The sequence below is a fragment of the Tachypleus tridentatus genome, chromosome 2 (genome assembly GCF_004210375.1).
Source record: "Tachypleus tridentatus isolate NWPU-2018 chromosome 2, ASM421037v1, whole genome shotgun sequence".
In the NCBI taxonomy this organism is placed as follows: domain Eukaryota; kingdom Metazoa; phylum Arthropoda; class Merostomata; order Xiphosura; family Limulidae; genus Tachypleus; species Tachypleus tridentatus.
Genome location: NC_134826.1, coordinates 27,777,240 through 27,797,451, shown reverse-complemented (window position 1 = coordinate 27,797,451; position 20,212 = coordinate 27,777,240). Strand labels below are relative to the sequence as shown.

Below are 20,212 nucleotides of genomic sequence, written 5' to 3'. Positions count from 1 at the left end.
TAGATTTTAAGTTTCTACAATGTAGCATTATTTAATATAACAGTTTTGATAACCTTCTAATTACAAGCTATTGTGAATGATGAACCAAATTGATATTAATTTGTTAAAGGTTTTGTTTATAGTTTGGGATGTTGGTGTATATGCTGGGTATATACATTGTGTATGTAATTTATTTCTCTCATTCAAGGACAGTATGAATCCAGACTACAGAGGTGAACATGAGCTATTTGTGAGTTATCACACAGGTAGCAGCCCTGAAAAAGTCTTAGTGGTTTCATTGATTATGCCTCTCAGTAGTTTTGCTCTAAAGTTGGTTTCACCATGGTTGTTGACTGATGATACTAACTTTTGGTGAGTATGTATGCTCATAAGATTTTTTTCTGTAACTATTTTAAAGGTGATGCATTTCTTCAAAATAAATGTGTGGAAGTTACTCCTGGCTTATTTTCTGTAGTAGCATTTTTTTTTATTTTCTATTGAAGGGGGTTAATTTAATTTATATTTGATTTAGGCTCATTGTTCTGGAAAGCTTTAGGTACAACTTGATTATTAAAATTGAAAACTATACTGGTAGCTACAGCTGTCTCATTCATCTTTTGTAGGTGTTTAATTGTTGACTGTTTTGTTCTTCTGTTATAAATCATTAACACTTAAAGTCATATTGCCTGAAATATCTTGTAAGGTAGTCCATCACACCACTGTAAAAACACTGAATTGACGTGAAGATCTGTACTGGGAATTGTATGTATCCTATAAATATTGAAATTCAATTTCCAGACCTGGAGAGTTCTTGAAAGATTGTATTTTATTCAAGATTCTTGGAAAACTAAAATGTTTTATGTTGAACAGTTACTACACACCCTTTTGAATAATAACAAGCTAGAAGAAACAATCATGGAACATGTATATGCCATTCTGTTATTAATTTCACTGTTGTGCATATTGTTTAATTTCACAATATACAATTATATAGTAATCTCTTTCTTTCAGCCATTTTGTGGAGTTTTGTAGTCTTAAAGATAAAATACGTGCATTTCATATTCTTATTTTGTAATGGATTATATTACTTTATGCTACTGTATGTACATTTATTAAATCTTTATTGTTGTCAAGAAAGTTTCAGAACAGTCAACAGTATTAAGATACTCTTTAAGTTAATAACTGTGCATCACCCTCTTTCTTGGACAATTGTTTTTTAATCAACTCCGAATCATTGCAATCCTCATCAGAATGGACATTGAAAAGCCAGATTATTCACAATTGTTACAAGGAGAAATTCAAACAGTAATTTTTAAATTCATGTTTTGAATCCAAACACACATTTGTTGTAACAAACAAGCAGTTTCTATGGCTGTGATTCATTAATATTATATGACATCATGAGAGTTAAGAAGGGGTTAATCAAAATGAGAAACAAGGTAATAATTACGGATTGTAAAGTACCTGATTTCTGCAGTTGGTATCTGTTTTTCTAAGAACTATATTCATTCTGAATGGGTATCAGTATACATTAAATGTTTTATATTCGGTCCATACATATGAACTTTAATTAGTGTCTTGAGGTTATAAGATTGTTTATTCTATAATTGTGACAACTTTCAGTGGTCATACAGGATGACTTGTTCAAATAACAAAGATGTTTGTTTATACAAGAAAACAATCCATTTGTTATGTATTTTGTATTCTATGAGTCATTGGTTAGAACAAAATGATTTATATGAAGACAATGACATAATATGCCACTCTAATAATACAGTTTGTATAATTAATTAATCACTGATATCATCGTATCTTTATAAAATCTTCATTAATTAAAATAGAGTTGTAAAAGCCAGAATGCATTTATACAGGTAGAATAATTTGATTATTATCAGTCCATTATGATTTTAGTGACAGGGGTGCAAGGTGGCTGTGAGGAAGGTGGTTCTGTGAAGTCTTATAAGTTTGTGTTGGTATGTAATAAGCCAAATTAAAGACATATTGTAGGATCACCTGGGCTAGAACCAAGTGCATAAAATTTATCATGAAAGTAAAAATATTGGTTCAGTTTTTAAATTTAAATCACTTGTGACTAACCTATTTTCTGTTACATCACCAATGTTTTTAATGGAAAACCTCTAATCAGTGAAGACTGTAAATTGAGAAATAAACAAATATTTTTTCTCTTTTATTGTTTATTTATTTTATACTTTGAGTACATAGACTAACAACAATATTAGTCATATTTTTGTTGCTAAGCAACATTACAAAAGAGCCATTGTTGGAACATAGCATTACTAAAATATAGTTGCTCTTCTATATAGTAAAAGTAATTAACCTAAGGGATTTTTGTAAATATTTATTCAATGAGTATGGTAAAATTCATTTCATGAATGATCTTAATTTTAATTGTCTCATAAAACAATTTACTGTTGTATGACTGACTCATCTTCACTTGTATAGTTCTTTGTTGGTTAAGTTTAAGTTTGTAAAATTTACTTATTTGAGTTTAATATGAAATGTGAGATTGGGGTTTACTTATGGGGTGTAGTGGTAGTACTTGCCCCTTCATATCTGATGGGCTATATGCTTGTATATGATAATAAACTGCTCAGTTCATTATGCATATATTTGGTTTTTGTTTCACAGTTGCTTGTTCACCCCTATTAGTTTGCACCTTTAGATTTATCCAGTCAGTAATGGACTCTATTAACTCTTTTACAACAGGCCAGGGTTCAAAGGCCATGTCATTGTATTTGCTGACTTGCATTCAGAATTTTATTGAACTACTATCTTATGAATTAAGTCAATAAGTTTGCAATCAAACTGTAGATAATAATTTAAACCTTGATATTATATACAAGTTAATCTCTTAATTTAAAAGTAAATATTAAAATGACACATCAATGTATAGATTTTAGTGAGTCACGTGAAATTTTAAAAGGCTTAGCAATCTATGCCTAGCAACAACTAAGTGCAAAGGTCATAGCAAGAAAGGATAATTGTTTGCTCTACATCTTGATTTATTCTTCTATATTTTAAGAAAATTAAATTAAGTAATTTATTAATAAACATTAATAGTCTATATACATATACATATGTATGATATATGAAATGTGACTGTATAATACAAAATACTAGTCCACTAAAACATAGCCAACACAGAGAAAACTAAAGGTCAATTTTATATTACTGGATATATTGCTTGAGTGCATGTGCACTGTATCAATGAAGGTTGTGTAATGTTAGGTAGGCACAGCTGGAAGGTCAATATAATAAAAAATGATAAATATATAAAAGTTCATATATAGCATTATGAGACTTAGCTTCTTACACTAAACATTTGTATTTTCATGGGATAATACTCATTCTAGCATGAAAAAAGCATAATTTATATTTATTTAATAATTTTTTTATGATGGTTACAAGGTTCATGAAGTAACAGACCCCACATAGTTAGAATATAGAAAATAACGTGAAATATATAGTCTTACTGGAAGCAAACAGTTAATGTATTTAGGAGGTTTAGAGATTACACAAGTAATATTTGGGAAGTTTTCGTGATTATAAGAAACCCACTTGAATAGTGTTTTAATCATAGCAAGAAATCACTTTGTACACAGATTAGTAAAGAACAGATTGTTTTCACAAACAAATCTTTAGTAAAAATATTTCATTAGAAAATTTGATTTTTTGTATACAAAATTTTTGTAATCTTTATTAAAAATCTACCAAATTTTATGAAGATATACACTGTATCAAAAGTTATATTGTAAATACTTTTTGTGTGCAAATGTGTAGACAAACTTGTGTATATTATACTGAGCCCATAGCGAAAGGACCTAACAAACTCGGTGACATGGCCTTTGACTCATGACCCATTGTGAAAGGGCCAAACAAGTGAACACATCAGTTAGTGATCCTTCTAATTAATTGTACTAATTTATTTATTTTGAACAAATTATTCATTGAACTTGACCAATCTTGTTCAAAGTTTGAGCAGAAAGACTTGTACATCCGATATTTTAATTGAGTTTATGTTTAATATATTTTTAAAAATTGTTTCAATTTTTATGTGCAAAGTTTTGAGTTTTCATAACCCTGTGATGATCAGTGCCCTCTATGCAAATTTTTCTGTTGAAAAAGCAGTTTCTTTGTACAGCTCAGGAGTGCAAGAAATGTTTCTTAAAATTGTTACACATAGCTCTGTTTTTGGTTTTTTCATTATACCATGGCTAACACTAGTAGAAACAGACAAATACAAAATTATGGGCCTGGCATGGCCAAGCGTGTTAAGGTGTGCGACTCGTAATCTGAGGGTTGCGGGTTTGCATCCCCGTCGCGCCAAACATGCTCGCTCTTTCAGCCGTGGGGGCGTTCTAATGTGACGGTCAATCTCACTATTCTTTGGTAAAAGAGTAGCCCAAGTGTTGGCAGTGGGTGGTGATGACTAGCTGCCTTCCCTCTAGTCTTACACTGCTAAATTAGGGACGGCTAGCACAGATAGCCCTCGAGTAGCTTTGTGCGAAATTCAAAAACAAAAAACAAACAAAATTATGTATGGGGCAGAGAAAAGGCAAAAAAAAAGGAAGAAATCCTAAAGTCACTCAAAGAGCCCTTTGAAGTTTGTAATTTCAAAAAATCCTTCAGCTAATGAGGGAAATTGTGCATTAATAGATTAGTGATTGTTTGAGTGCTGCTATTGTAGATAGTATTTAGGGTGTGAAAGGACAATAATGCAAGATGTTCTCAGTCTGTGGAAATGGACAGTTTTTCAGATGCTAATTATGCCAAAGATTTTTATTTACTTAACTTTTTCAACACAGACTTGGTTGCTGAGACTGACTTCTTAATTATTGTGTGCTTGTTACAGTTTTCATGCTAGAACTTTCAAATTAGTAAGTGTGTGTTTGCAAAACATGGCAGATTATCAGTAAATATTACAATGCTTTCTAAATGGAAAATATCAATTTTATATTTTATTTATTCCTAGGTTTGTTAAGCAATTCTTCTGTCATGCCTGGTTTTGTATGCTACCCATCTGACATGCAAAGTAATTTTTATTTTAAGATTGAAAATACTTTTAAGCATCAGAAAATTTTCAAATTTCACGTTTGAAATCCTTACAATGTTCAGATAGTTACCAAACTTTTGTTAAGAAAAAAAGCCTGTAATTTATCTGCTATTTTCACTAACAAATCTCTGTTTGGGCTCAGTCAATTTAACCAGTCTCATCACCACAATGAAAATTGAGAAAATAAATTGTTCCAGAATGATTATAAATTATAACACAAAAACATGAAAGTTTAGAATAAATATCCTAACAATTTACATTTATATATACAGGGGGTAAACAATAACAGTGCTTCCCCCTTAATTTGTATATCTTTTATTCTATAACAAAAAAATATCTAAAACTGTATGTCTTTTAGAACTTATTTAGCAAGATCTGTTTAAATGTTATCTCAAATCTTGATTTTAACATTGGCATTCATAAATACATGAACTTTTATGATTTTAGTTAAATTATTTCATTAAAAGCATCGTGCATCTGCTGTAGTTACCTAGTTCTTCTTACTCCAGTTAGCCTACTAAATGATCAAACATGTTTCTCTGCAATAATCAAACATAAAAATGAAACTCAAAATAACACTAACCAGTTTCACAAGTTAATATTTATTCAGCATTCCTTTGAATTTCATTACTGCTTCACATCGATGTGGCATTTCATATAAACAGTTGAATAACCAAAGAATCATAAATTACCATATTGATGCCATAGAATTCCATTATGATTTAACAAGCTTAGCAACTTAGCTGTATTTTAGTCTTCAAAATATGAAATTTTGAGCAGACTAAAGCTCAACCTACCTCCTTGAAATATTGTTTCAAAAGAACAAGATGGTGTTGTAACACTTGAAAGTAGCTGAGAAAGCCACTAGGGAGACATTCTAAGCTTTTGATTGATTATTCACATGCCATATACATAAGTGTATATGAAGAAGCATTTCCATAAATAGAGGTGAATGAGGCTATATGTTTAATTCAATATGAGAGATATCTCGGCAAATAGAAAAGATACAAGAGGGTACTCCTCAGTGGGAAGAGTTTGCTCTTTTCCTCAATTCAAAGTTATCTCTCTCTTTTTTGGTCTCCAGTCCCTTATCCACTTGCCCTAGCTGTCTATGTGTTTAGACAAGATTGGGATAAGCTTATACCTACATTTAATCATCCCATTTGTCATTTTCTTCAGGTGATTTCATTCATCCATGCTATTTCATGTCAGATCTTTCTGATTGCTTCTTCCTGGCTGGCACAGATTTGGTTTCTTGGTTGCTTTAGCTAGATCTTTTTTTTTTTTTTTGTGGATCAAATTTTACAAATCAACATTTTGACAACTTGTTTGACATGTTCTTCATTTTCATTGTTTCATCTCCCACCTTTATTCCTAGTTTGATTCAAATGGCCTTTTATCTCATGTAAGTGCTCTAGATTCCCTTTCCCATCATTTCATTCCCTGGCACCACTCCTCTGTTTGTGACACATATTTTGACGTGTGCTTAGGGTCATTGTTGTGTTGGAAGATCCAACGACTCTCAAGCTGCAAGTTCCAAGCATCATTCTTGATATAAGTGCCTAATATATCAACATACTCTTCTTTTTTCATGATTCTGTTGACCCGGTGAAAGCTGCCTACACCAGAAGAGCTGAAGGAACCCCATAGCATGATCGAGCCACCTCCGTGTTTAGCTGTAGGGACGGTGTTCTTTGGAAGATTTCGTTCCCCTTATAGCGAACATCATTGTGGCTGAAAACCTTGATTTTAGTCTCGTCTGACCAAAGAATACTCTTCCAATAGGTAAAGGGCTTATCTACATGCTTTCTTGCATACCTCAATCATGCTTTTAAATAAACAGGCTTTAAATATGGAGTTCTATGAGGATGGCATGCTTTGAACCCAGAAGAGCGTAACATGTTCGTAACTGTAGAGGTGCTTACTTGAACCCCAGTTTCACTTACCAGTTTCTGTACATCATTACGTGTTAAATGAGGGTTCCTACTAACTTCTCTGAGAACCTTCATCTTGGTCTTTCTGGAATTCTGGTGGGGCATCTGGAACGAGGGAGGTTAGCAGTTGATCCTGTAAGCTTAAACTTGGCAATTATGCTTTTAACAGTAGATTTCGGCACATTAAGTTGTGTAGCAATACCAGAAAGAGACACACAAGACTTGTATTTTACAATAATTCGGTTTTTTAAATCACTGGACAGTTGTTTCCTGTTCGCCATGATGACCAAGCAGATAATGATGGAGATGGTGTTAAATCGGCAGAATTACATTTTTTGCTGACTAAATTCCATTAATTATGAACCCATTGTCTAGTTCTGGAATGGTATAATGTAGTTTATTTGCCAAACTAAACAAAATTTTTACGGGAAAATCAGTTTTTTTTACACGTTCTGAACTGTAAGAATACTTTCTGCTCCTCCTGTTTTTGGTTATTTGTTTATAAACAGTTTATTTGTTCTTTAATTTACATCAAAATTTTTGTAGATGTGTGTTAGTATAATATTTATAATATATTGTACTTCTGTTAGCCTACTCGTGATACTTTTTAAGCTAAGAGCAAAAAACCACTCGGGACGCAGAGGTACAAACACTTCTGTCGTAACTATATATACCTCTCCTTTTTCAAGGACATGATCCTTTTTTTCCTCTTTAAGAATCCTGATCTGTGTCAAGTGGTGCTTGTCTAGTTTACTTAAACTGGTTTACACTGTAAGGCATGATGACTTCACACTTATAAATTTCCATGATCACTAAACATGTTATTGAGATGAGGTGTTTCGTAAGATCACTTATAGGTTTTTCTTGCTGTTTATCTGCTTTTTTATTATGCCCATTCCATATCATACTCGCCCACGAACTTCATGGATAAAGCAGAATCGGATGACTGCCAATCCTTGCCATTTTTTAGATTGAATTTACTGGTTTGCTTTTGAAAATAGGGTTCTTGTGATTACTGTTACATTGTTTTCAGTGTCGACATTCCTCTGGACATTTCACTGCATTTTCTTAACCCCCATTCTTCCAATAGAGTACAGGAGTCCTTACCACTTTCCAGTTCCAGTTGATTTGCTGCCAGTATGATCCGATATCCTACTTTCACATGGACACAGCTCCCAGTGGCTGAGTTTTGGGTTTTAATTGACTTGGCACTAGTATGATCCTTTTTTGTACTCTCAACTAGATGTCAGTTCCCATGTGACTGGGTTTTGGATTGTAGTTGACTTGCCGATGGTGTGATACTTATCTTACCCATACATGGACATCTGTTTCCAGTAACAGTTGACCTACTGTGTATAGTATGTAGTACCAGAGGCACTCTACATATGGGGGCACATTCTTTTATTCTCATTCACATACTGTTTTCTAATGGATTAAGATTCTGATATCATGTGTTTTGAGTCCATATCAGAATGTTGTTCTTTTTCTTTTGGATGTGCTCTTCTCCTCTTCTGTCTATGTTTTCAACTTTTCTTTCAACACTGGGCATAGAACACACCTGGTATGGATGTTGTGCAGTCTCCAATGTAAGTTCTTAACTTTCCTTCCCATGCACTAGTTTCTTCATTTGTTCAATGTGGAAGTCTATCTATATTTGTTAAGATAGGCTTCAGTTGTTCTTAATCACAATTTTAAAGGTTTTTTACTTTTATTTAAAATGTCTTTTAGCTGAGGGGATTATCAACAGCAAGGAGTTATTTGCATGCAGTTGTTGTATTATCTGATATACCTGAATTATTATTGAAGTTCTGAATGGTGATTTTAATATTTTAAATGTGCAGAGATGCTTGTTTCTCTCTGTCATATTGACTCTCATAAATTATCTCTGACAGCTTTTGGCATTTCAAAATCCTACAACAAGAGTTCTTTAGTTTTTACAAGAAAATTCAGTGGAAATGGATATTTTACTGTATAGGGATGTGCTATTTCAATACTTTGACAGTGGTGTGCCCAGTGGGATGATTCAGCAGATTTAACCCCATGTCCTTGTACCAAAAAATGCCTTTTTTTCTCATGCAGAAAAAAAATCAGCTACTTTGAAAGGGTATACCTGATTTCATATCTTCCTTACTGTGAGTTATTAGGTGGAAAAAATATTTCAACTTTAAAATTAATGGAACACAGGGACTTGTAAAGTTTAGCAGTAAACAACAAAAAACAGTTATGATATGTAGGTAAGTGTTAATATGCAAGAACTCATTGTTTATTTATAAATTTTAAGTGTTTATAAGACTTAATGAGTAGGAGTAAAAGAGGATCTGTTTGTTTCATAGCTTTTCAGCCTATGTGTACGAGAGGCAAAACAAAGTCCCCCATAATCCTCTCCCCCAAAAAGGGTTTGCTTTACAACACTGTGTCACCATGCACTTCTTTTTAACCCTTTATCATAATTATAGAAACTCAAGGAAAAAAGCACCTTTCATCAAGAAATCTGGGTGTGTCACTCATGCAGCTCATATGTCTTAACGAATTAATTTATGCATATGATTTTTTGTGTTTTTCTTTATTTTTATTTTCAAAATGATGAAAAACTTGGGCATTGTAAATACATACATTATAACTTCTTCCAGAAGAAGTACTAAAAATCCACAATTACGGTTAATGATAAATAGTCTTAATTATAAGAAACAAACAAACTACAGAAAGCTTCTAAGATCACTGTCTTATTTCAACAGTTGGGGGGTATTCTTGCTGCTAGTATTGTTTTTGTTCTCTACTGGTACAGTGGTAAGTCTAGGGATTTACAATGCTAATATCAGGGGTTTGATTCCTCTCTGGACTCAGCAGATAGCCCAATGTGGCTTTGCTATGAGAACACACACACACACACACACACAATATTGTTTTTAGCCCTTATCCCTGGTCATGGCACATGTCATTTTCAACAGAGTAAATTTAATTCTTGGTACTTAAATACCTACTTTTACATTTAACATTGGATTGCATATTTAGTTTTGCTCATCTGCGTTAATTATTTATTTCACCCTTACCTTATCAACAGATTTTTGCCTTTTCATTGTATTTTGCTGGGAGATTATGTTGCAGGTCTAAATTGTGGATGCTGTCAAATTTTATTTATACTCTTATAATTTTGGGTGTTAAGTGGAGAAACAACAACTTTGACACCTCAAATAGATATAACAGTTATTCATTTTGTAGCAATGAAGGGAGCATATTTTTAAATGGTTATTTTAAACATTTATGTAGATAGTGTACTTAGAAAATTTATAAAAATATTAATTTGGTTTAGTTTTTAATATTTAAATGTGTTAATTTCAACCTAAAAGCATAAAAAAGGGCATGATATTTAACTGTAACTTAAGTACACTGTTATAAATATTTTTAATATGATTAATCATTCATTGCATTTCAGGCTGAAAATTATCACAGAAATTGTACTATTGGTATTTCCATTAGTTCTATGTCTTACCATTTGGAACAGTCATATAATCATCTTCATCTCAAGTCTGTCTGCTTTGTGTCTGAGTTTGATTTTGTTGAACCCTTCTATTAGATGTTTATTGGGACCAAGAAAGAAGACATACAAAAGTAACTCTTCTTCCACTCAAAGTAAATTTGTGATCATACCTGTAAGGTAATAAGTTTCATTAAATCTCTAGGAAATAAACTGTTATTTAAAAGTGATGTATTTGCAAATTACTTTTAGAAACATTTGAGATAACATAATAGTTTGGTACAGGGTGGAACCTAGTGGTCCATTTTGGCCATTTCAGTCTCTAAACTAAACTATTAATAAATAAATTAAAAAAACAACAACAACTTAAATCTTAAAGCCAGCCTTTATTATTCATATACTTATCAAGCTTTCTCCAGTGGGGCCAATAATTAACTTTAATATTATTTCTTTCAATTGTGAATGTGAATGTTTTGATAAACAAGTTCTCATGTTTTATAGCCACTTTATTTATATGAAGATGTAAGGACATATTTAGCAAGATTTCTGTATGTTATGTACAAATACATTATGCTGTGTGTTTTACAAGTAGGTTAATTTTGTAAAGAGAGTTTTGATTATTTTAATGTAATTTTGTGCCAAAAATATTCTGTAATTCCTTTTTTATTTATGTTTTTAATTTTGAACTTGATCTATAACTGATATAAAAAGCTATTATTTGTATAGTATGAAATATATGCATATCACTACATTACCAACTTGAGATATGACTGGAAAACAATCTTTATAAAAAAAATATCCAGTTAAATGATGTGAGTATGGAGGAGAAAATGTAATAAAAGTAAACGTTTTAAAGTAAAGCAAACAGTCAGTATTTTTATAAAGAAGAAATTAGATAATAAAAGTATAGTATATGTGTATACTAGCAAACACTAATGAAACATTTGCAGTCAAATTAGTATCTCTACTACAACATTACTTCTTTAAATACAGGATTTATAAAATAATTCAAAGATATTGTAATTATGGAAACCAAAATTCATTAGTTAAACATTTATTAAATACAGCTTATATTTGAAAAAGAGATAAATTAACACTAAAGCTTTTGTACATTTTTTGTATTGGAGCTAAACTTTACCATACATAATACTGTTGATAAATAAACATATAATGTCATTATGTAGCATAATGTTAGATGTTTTTAAAAACCAATGATATGTTTTTAATATGTATTTGTAGAAATTTTACTACAATATATTTACATCTGCTTTTTTTTTTACATCCCATTTCCTCAGTAAGGTGTGTGCACTTTGTCAGGACAGAAAAACTTAGTATTATTATAATAGATTTCTGCAGATTGAGAACTGCTAATGGTAACTTATATATTACATGTATATATACATACATTTATACAGCACTAAGTACATAATATAAATTTTAACCCTCAAAATTTTAAATCTTTAAAATGATGAAATTGGTAGGTACACTTCACCAATAAACATACATTGAAGAATTCTTTACATGTTCAAACAGTATTTTTTATAATATTTACCTTTGATAATGGTATTTAGTTGCAGGATGAGATAGCTCAGTATTTAGTAAAATACTACAGTTTTTTTCTAATTTTTGCAAAATGTTTCATTCAGAATGAATTTATTTCAGGATAATTGTTAAGTTTTTCTATTTTTCTGCTTTTTTATACTTTGATTACAAAGTACAGGAGCTATGTTATTGGCTGTAAATTTCTACATGTTCAATCATTTTTATAAGGTTCTCAGTTCAATAAAAACATGTTTCACCTACTCACTGCTAGTTAAGCTTTGATGAACAGTGTGTTTGGTAGATCTCTAAAGAATGACACACACCATTAGAAATGGTAAAATTATTAATGAAATGTCAGTTAGGCTATGGTAAAGTTCAAATGCTGAAATCCAAATGTCTGTAAGTGGGCATAGAAGTGTCAAAGTTAAGGTTCTTTATTTTTATTTTTGTCAGTTATTTTAATTTCTTTTAGCTCAAGAAATGCACTTTTAATAACAGGTTTATTAAAATGTTAACCTTTAAAACACTTCATACCTGAAGTTATTTCACGTAGATAATGTAAGGGTTCATAAAAGACTAAATCAACACCTTCATAACTATATTTGCTGTGTAGAATATTTGTTTCAAATGTGTTTACATAATATATAACTATGGCTTACTAACAGATGAATTTTTAAATTTTTCTTCAGTTTCTTCTTTCTATATTTTTAATACAGGCTGAAAATGTAAGTGAGAAACAGTCAGTAAATAAATAATGAAAATGCTTTACTCCACTAATGCAATATATCCTGGTCATTTTTTGCTTATTTAATGTAATCTTTGGAGATTGGTAGACGTAAATAATTATGAGACAGATTTAACATGCCTTTCTCACAACATAATAATATTTGACCATAAGATTTCAAAGTTTTTCAAGAACCCATCAACTAGTGAAAATTAGAACTTCAGTGATATAACAGTATCAAAGAGATGTTGTTTATGGTTTAAAATTTAGTTACAAGAAGGAATATAATGGTAAAACAAGAAATATTAGTAAAAGTATCATATTCAGGAAATCAAGAAACCTTTGCTTCCTTTTGAAATAAAGATTATATGTACTATCAGTTGTAATGGATTTAATATTATTTTAATATATATGTTTCTTTCATTTATATATGTATTTAGAAACGTATGCAACTTATATTGTTAAATGTATATTGTGCAAGTCCAACCTATTCTCTAAGTATATAAGAGATTCTCAAGAGTAAGAATCAACAATATATGTTTTGTGAGAGCACTAGCATATCTTCAAATATTGTTGGGCTAACTGAACTTTCTAGAACCTCTCCTAGAGATTATAAATCAATGTACCAATAGACAGTATAATATTGTTCGTTTGCTGCAGTCAGTATACTATAAGCCTTAGAAGCTGTAATTTCAATAAAAACTCATTAATCAGAAAACTACAGGTACTTGACTTGGAATGTTTTGGATGTTGAACATTACAAACAGTTCAGTTTCATAGAATTAACTTCAGACATTAGTTTTTCTATGAGGACATTAGATATTTATCTTCCTCTGTGAGAAGTAAGTTTGTAAACTGCATGAGGCCAGCCAAAAATTGAGCTAGCAGCATTCCTGTCAATTGAAATGTATCTATGCATCAACATAAAATTAATTTACTTGTTGTAGACCTGGAATGCAGATAAAATATTCAGTTCCAGACCAGACAGCAGACTGAATATTGTTTGTGAGTTTGTAAAACTTTTGTATATAAATACTTATTTGTAATAACCATCATTAGAAATTGTATTGTTGTTTGTGTATTAAATATATATTTGTTTTAAGTAAGAAAAAAGTGTGTGTCAGTCTTGTTGGCATATGTTATAAATTAAATACATATCGACATTTAATTAACTTCTAAATTATAATTAACATTTTCAGCTATTTAAAATCATAATACATAATGTATGTAACACAATGAACACCAAATGTTGCATAAACAAGAAAATGAATAGAAGAACATCCACATTCTAGATAAAGAAGCACATTACAGTTGTTAAAGGAACATTACATATCAAAAGATGTGGAGACACAAAAAGCATCATCAGTTGTGACAGGGAGAGTCAGTTAATTGTTTGTAGATTTTTTGTTAAAATACATTGTATTATTTTCCCATCATTGATTCATTAAGTTTTTTGCTGAATTACTTCAAAACAACATTATATCAGTTATAATAATTGCATATTATTCTGATGTTTTCTATTAATTCCTTGCTGGCTCTCTCATTATATTGATGTCAACAATAGTATTGTATCACAATAGAATTGTTTATACACTACAAGTATTTTTTATTCAAACTCATTTAAGAACTCATTACCAAATGGAAGGCAAAGCTTAAGTGATCAGAAATGGAACAGTTTGCAATGATTTGAATAATAAATACTTGCAGTGTATAAATGATTATACTTTGAATAAAAAGTCTGGATTATTTAATTATTTAGATTAATTTTTGTTGTTACAGCTTTTCATCTTTTTTAACTGCCAAATGTGAAGAATTAAAAGACAAGCCCCAGTTCATTACTAATATGAGGGCACATGTACTACTTTTAACAGTTATTAGCATACTTGCTGTGGATTTCCCAGTTTTTCCAAGAGAATTTGCTAAAACTGAAAAATTTGGTTGGAGCTTAATGGATGTTGGTGTTGGCTGTTATGTGTTTATGAATGGATTAGTAGCTCCAGAAGCCAGAGGAAAAATAAATCAAAATAAGTAAGAATTTCTTGTTATTAATTAATTGTTTTCAAGTCATGCACTTTAGGTTATTTTTTTTTGTAATTAAGTTTCATAAGCATTATTCTCATATTAGAAACATTGTTATATTATATATAAGAAGAAAACAATTTTTTATCCAGGAAAATGTTATTTATATTTTACTCTAATTTGGGAATGTGAACATTCACCATTTCAGCTAATAAATTGTTCAACGTAGAACTGTTTTTTGAAAACGTAAACTGAGATACTAAAGTAAAGGTGATACTTGTCATTTTGTTTAACATGTTTTGAATATTACAACTTAGCCTCTTGTGTGATTTGACAATATACAAGTACATCTACATAAAAAGTAAAGTCAACTTAAAACACTGCTAGTATGTTCTATTTTCATCTTTCATTATTACATCAATTAATGAAAAGTAAATCCAATCAGTCTTTTCTTATAAGCTGTACTAAGATGGGTCTTAAATACTCTCAGTAATTTAGTAAAGGATTATATTTCACTTTACGTGTGAATAAAATCAGGTACTGCTATTTTCTGTGATGAAACATATTTTTTGGGAGTTCACTTTTATTTATGGCATATACATTTTTCAACTGACTGCTGATATTCTAGACTATGATCATATTCGGAATTTTGAAGTTGCTTTTCTGTGTCCATATGATGTTTTATAGAATATCTTTCTGGATTTTTTAATTTGTTAAAACCTGTGTATGATGGAATGGGTACAATATTATAGAGCATTACAGCAGAGCAAGACAGTTCATTGTGTCTTGGCATATACAACCAAAAAAAATCCTTTAGTTTCAGATATGCCACTTACCTCTAAACCAGAAAGATTGCTAATATCTTACTCCACTGCCAAGAGTTTGAATAAAATTTCCACTCTGGCATGTAATAGCATGTGTTTCACCATTCTATGATGCAATCAGTATTAGACTATACTTCTCCATCAGTGTGAGGGCAACACATCCTTTATTTACAATACTCCTCATGAGCACTTTGTGTATGTCTAAAACTCATTCTTTCCCTCAATACTGGTGTGTTCATTCATTCTTTTTGGTCAAGAAGTAGATAATTGTTTAACAAACCATTTCCAATTTTCTTATATTTCATTAAAGAAGAACTCCAATTCAAGAAAGAAAGATTCAAGTTTCATATCTTGCTGTGATTACTTCTTAAAGAAATTATGAACATTTGGGGGATGTACTCTAGAGCCATGACATACTTTTTTTTTACATGAATATTTCCCATTGTTATTGTCACTCTTGTTACATGTTTAAACAGATCAGCTGATTTCTTGCTTACAAATTAGCTTTTTTAGTTTTCATACCATAACTTAATATGCTCTGTGTATTTTTAGCAAACATCAAAGGTCTTTTGTAGGCAAAAAATTAGAATGTTTAATGAACTATTCTCCCTGAACATTTCTCCATGATTATATGGAGTCAAAGTGTTGACTGTTCTGAGTGCAAAATGATTTTCATGTTAAGATTAAAAATACTTTTCTTCAGTGCAAGATGAAAATTCTCATATTTCATTTGTGTAATCTATAAAACCTTCTTAATAAATATCAAACAATTTTTTTCATTAAATTTTATATTTTACATTATTTTTTCTGTTCTAACTCTGTACAAGGTTGGTCAATTTGACTGATCTCATAACCACCATAGAAAAATATGAAATAATCTAAATTACCTATTTTTTGAATTTCTAGAATGACTTCAGATTGTATCGTGAAACTACATTTTTTTTATTGTAAATAGCTTTAAATCCATAACAGTGCATGTCTGTATACGCTTAAATTTTATTGTTTTATTGCCGTATGGACTATGTCTAACTAATATACTGCTACACAGTAGTAAAGCACTTGGCGAACATGTAGCTCACATTATACTATTGAATTACAGCAACACACGGAATATTTGGAGTTGGTTGCAGGTGTAATTTGTTGAACATTTATCCTTGTTTACTCACCAAGTTATTGAAGTTATATGGGTTGATCTCACCAATTTTCTCCTGAATAAGCTGAGCCTGTTCTGGCAGTCTAGGACTTGGATCACCTATTTCCAACTCCTGATTTTGCTGTTTTGTCCTGTCTGAGGAGTCAATTAGGCCTAATATGGTCTTTTTAGATTTCATTTCTCATACTCAACACCTCACCTTTTTCCTCGCATCTCATCTTCATTGTTCATTGGAGGAAATCCTATAGTTGGCTGTGTGGGCTACACCTTATACATTCATCTCTTATTATTTACACCATATTGCGATTTATTCTTTGTCAGGTTTTCGTCTTTTACCCGAGTCTGTTTTTCAGGCTTCAGTGTGACTTTGATTGGGGAAGTTTATGTTCATACTTTCTTTTCCTTTCATGGGGTTTTGCTTCATTTACTCGTTATTTGGATCCTGCTCTGTAGCAAGTGGTACCTGACTAGGTACTTATCAACTTGAAATGTGCACTGTACAGCCATGTTAAATTGCACTTTATCATCCATGGCTTTGCATTGTTTAATGTAAGATAGGGTGTTCCATAAGATCACTTGTAAATGAATAACCTCATGATGCACTTGCTTCATAACCTTGCTCATTCCAGACTGTGTACCAACCATGCATGAGTTAAACAGAAGGGAATAGCTGCTCATCCCTACAATGCCTTGTATTGAATAAATGTATGTGTTTTGCTTTTCAAAATTGAAAATTATCCTCAGGTGATGATTTCCTCAAAATCTTTGTGTTCTCACCTCTCTTTCATCTAGTGGAGTACAGGAGTACTTCCCACTTTTCAGTTCCAAGCTGCTGGGGTGGTTGACCATGGAGGCACATTCCTGATAGGGTTCTCCACAGAAATGACAATAGTATTTCAGTGCAGAGTAGGGCAGTGATGTTCTGCAGGGAAAAATTATGTGATATCGTCAGTATGCAGTATATACACACAGAGGAGTAAGATGTCAAAATGCAGTTTACCCTTCAATTGGAAGTCCTCGTCCTATCCCTGTGCAGATGTTGGTACCCTGTGGCTGAGTTTTGGATATAGAATAGAACCAATCAACATAAGTCCTCACACAAGTTTATGGATGTCTGTTTTTGTCTCTTGATCATATTCATTTTGTTTTGTGGACCACAGTGAAGGTAAGAGGTTTGTTCTGGTTCTGTCCTTTTTGCTATCCCTCGCTGTATCTTAATCTGAGGATGTCGTTGCTTTTTGGATAGTACCAGTCAGTTTTTCTGTTTGGGAGGTTGATTCACATTATATGGACATTTTTCCAATTCCAGAAGTCAGGTCCATAGATTGATAGAGCAAAACTAAAGTGTCATTTTCATGAGTTGAAATGGTCTCATGAACTTGAGGTGAACATGGTATGATCCTCATCCAACCCACACGTGAGTGTTGGTTTCTAGTGTTTTGGGTTTTTGATGTGGTTGACTTCCCATGTATGGTCCCTCTAGCCCTAGCCACTGTACACGTATGAGGTACATCTGTTGTTTTACCCATTTTTTTATACCTTGTGGGATTGATTTACATGTATATTTACCCAGTTTGGATCACTGTCCTGTCACAGTTCTCTCCCACTTGGATGTGCTCCTTTCTTTTCACACCATTATCTACTACACTTTTGATGGATGGGAGAAGAAGTATACCTGATTCAGAAATGGTGTGGTTCTCCTCATCAGCTATTTGGATATGGCTCTCTCATTTCCAGGGTAACCTTCAGATGATTTTTGGGGATACTTCTGTCATTTCCTCACACCAGGCCTGCCACTCAATCAGTGTGGGATTTTAAATAATCTTGTGTGATGATGGAAGTACCATATCAGAAGTTATAGTTTTCCTATAATTAAAATATATTTCTGAAAGGTACTTTGCTCCACTCAGACTTTCTACCCTTCCTCATCACTTTTCACTGGTGCTTGCATCTTCTACCAAACCTCAGAGTGAAACTTCAAAAGAGGTGTATAGAGAAGTTGGTGGAGTAGTGACACATGATGATTTACATAAGGACAGGTTGGAATCATTCATTCTCCATGGGGGAAGCAGAAGGTTTGTGCATGTACAAATAAAAAATTTGCATATAGATGAAAGCACTGGATGAGAATAGCTAATCTTATGAATGGATGGAATTATCTATTGGAAATCTGTTTTCATTATAAGAAAATTATAACTTCATACTTCTCAAAGGGGTAGTAAATAAATTAAGAGAAGAAGGAATGCCTAGAGAGAAAATATCACTATTTTTATACTAGGTAAAATTGAGGTGCTTTTGTTTTTTTAATATTGTCTTATAGTATTAAGAACTTAAAACATATTAAAACAAAATAATTAAAAAATATTACTTTAAAAAGGAGAACAGTATTCATAAAAAAAAGAGACAGAAACAAGTTAAATCAAAATGCAAAGACTATATTTTCAAGATTACAACTATGGACTCTTTAAAGTGAATGGACTGGGCTGGAAATTGTATCCACATGATTTTGCAAGTTAATTTTCCTGTTTTGGTACCATGTCTACAGTTGTTACATTTTTTTTTTCGCTTGTTCATCTCTTTAACTTTTCTTTCTGTGGCTCTGAATTGCTATCCTGACAGCTTTACTAAGAAAATGTACTCTACCATGTTTTACAGTTAATGCCTAGTTCACTTATCATCTTTGTTTCTGGGATTTAATTATTCAGGGTGTATTATTTTATAGAGTTAAAATACCTTTGTTTTGTTTTGGGTTGTTTCTGGAACAAATCATCAACTTTGGTCCAATGGGATCTTAGTAATTTACACTGTACATCGTAGACACACTCAGTATGAACCAGTGGCTCTCCCATGTTTTCTTTCAGAACATATCTTGGTTTTCAGTTAAGTCTCAATGGCTTTCACATGGAGAATGGAACCTTTGGGTTTGCATTTCACTGTATGGACATTTACCATGTCCTAGCTCTATCCTTGGAGGGATTATCTGCTGTGACCTTCCTTTTTCATCAGAAGTCTTGTTTGTTTGGGTAGACTAGTCAGGCTTTATATGTCAGTATTACATTTGGTATCTGATTTATCTGTAAATCCTCATTTGTTGGGTAGGCTAAAACTTCTCCATTACATTTCCAACATATTGAGCTTCTAGCTTCTAAGGCTTTCATGTTTCCTTTTCTTTTTGCATGTGAGGTTCTGTCTCTTTTGGGGTCTTTCACTTATTTTGTTTCCTTTCTTCCTCTGGATGTGTTCTTTTGTGTTCTCTTCAGTGAGTTATGTGCCTATACACTTCATTAATTTGCACTTTTCTGGCAAGTTCTGTCATGATTTTTGCTTCTTTGTCTCTTGGTGACAGTGAGGCATCTACCTCTTCTTTACTTTTAGCATTTTATTTGTTTTGTAAAAGGTTTTATGTGCTCAGTATTTTAGTATTTTGAATGAGAATATATAAAAGCTCTTACTTAATGTAGTAGTTATTTAATAGTTGAGAATAAAAT

The 20,212-nt window shown here is 31.7% G+C and overlaps 1 protein-coding gene across 9 annotated transcripts in view; it reads left to right on the top strand.

The window, feature by feature from the left end:
- The window catches only part of LOC143239861 (uncharacterized), a 40,582-nt gene that overhangs the window by 2,016 nt on the left and 18,354 nt on the right, over positions 1–20,212 (top strand). For 6 of the 9 annotated variants that reach the window (XM_076481456.1, XM_076481446.1, XM_076481488.1 and 3 more), the window contains 3 exons: positions 188–351; positions 10,421–10,642; positions 14,508–14,756. In XM_076481456.1, coding sequence (XP_076337571.1) covers positions 194–351; positions 10,421–10,642; positions 14,508–14,756 — 629 coding nt within the window. In that variant the 5' untranslated portion in view covers positions 188–193. The remainder of the gene's footprint in view (positions 1–187; positions 352–10,420; positions 10,643–14,507; positions 14,757–20,212) is intronic. The other 3 variants (XM_076481474.1, XM_076481463.1, XM_076481483.1) reach the window with 2 other exon arrangements.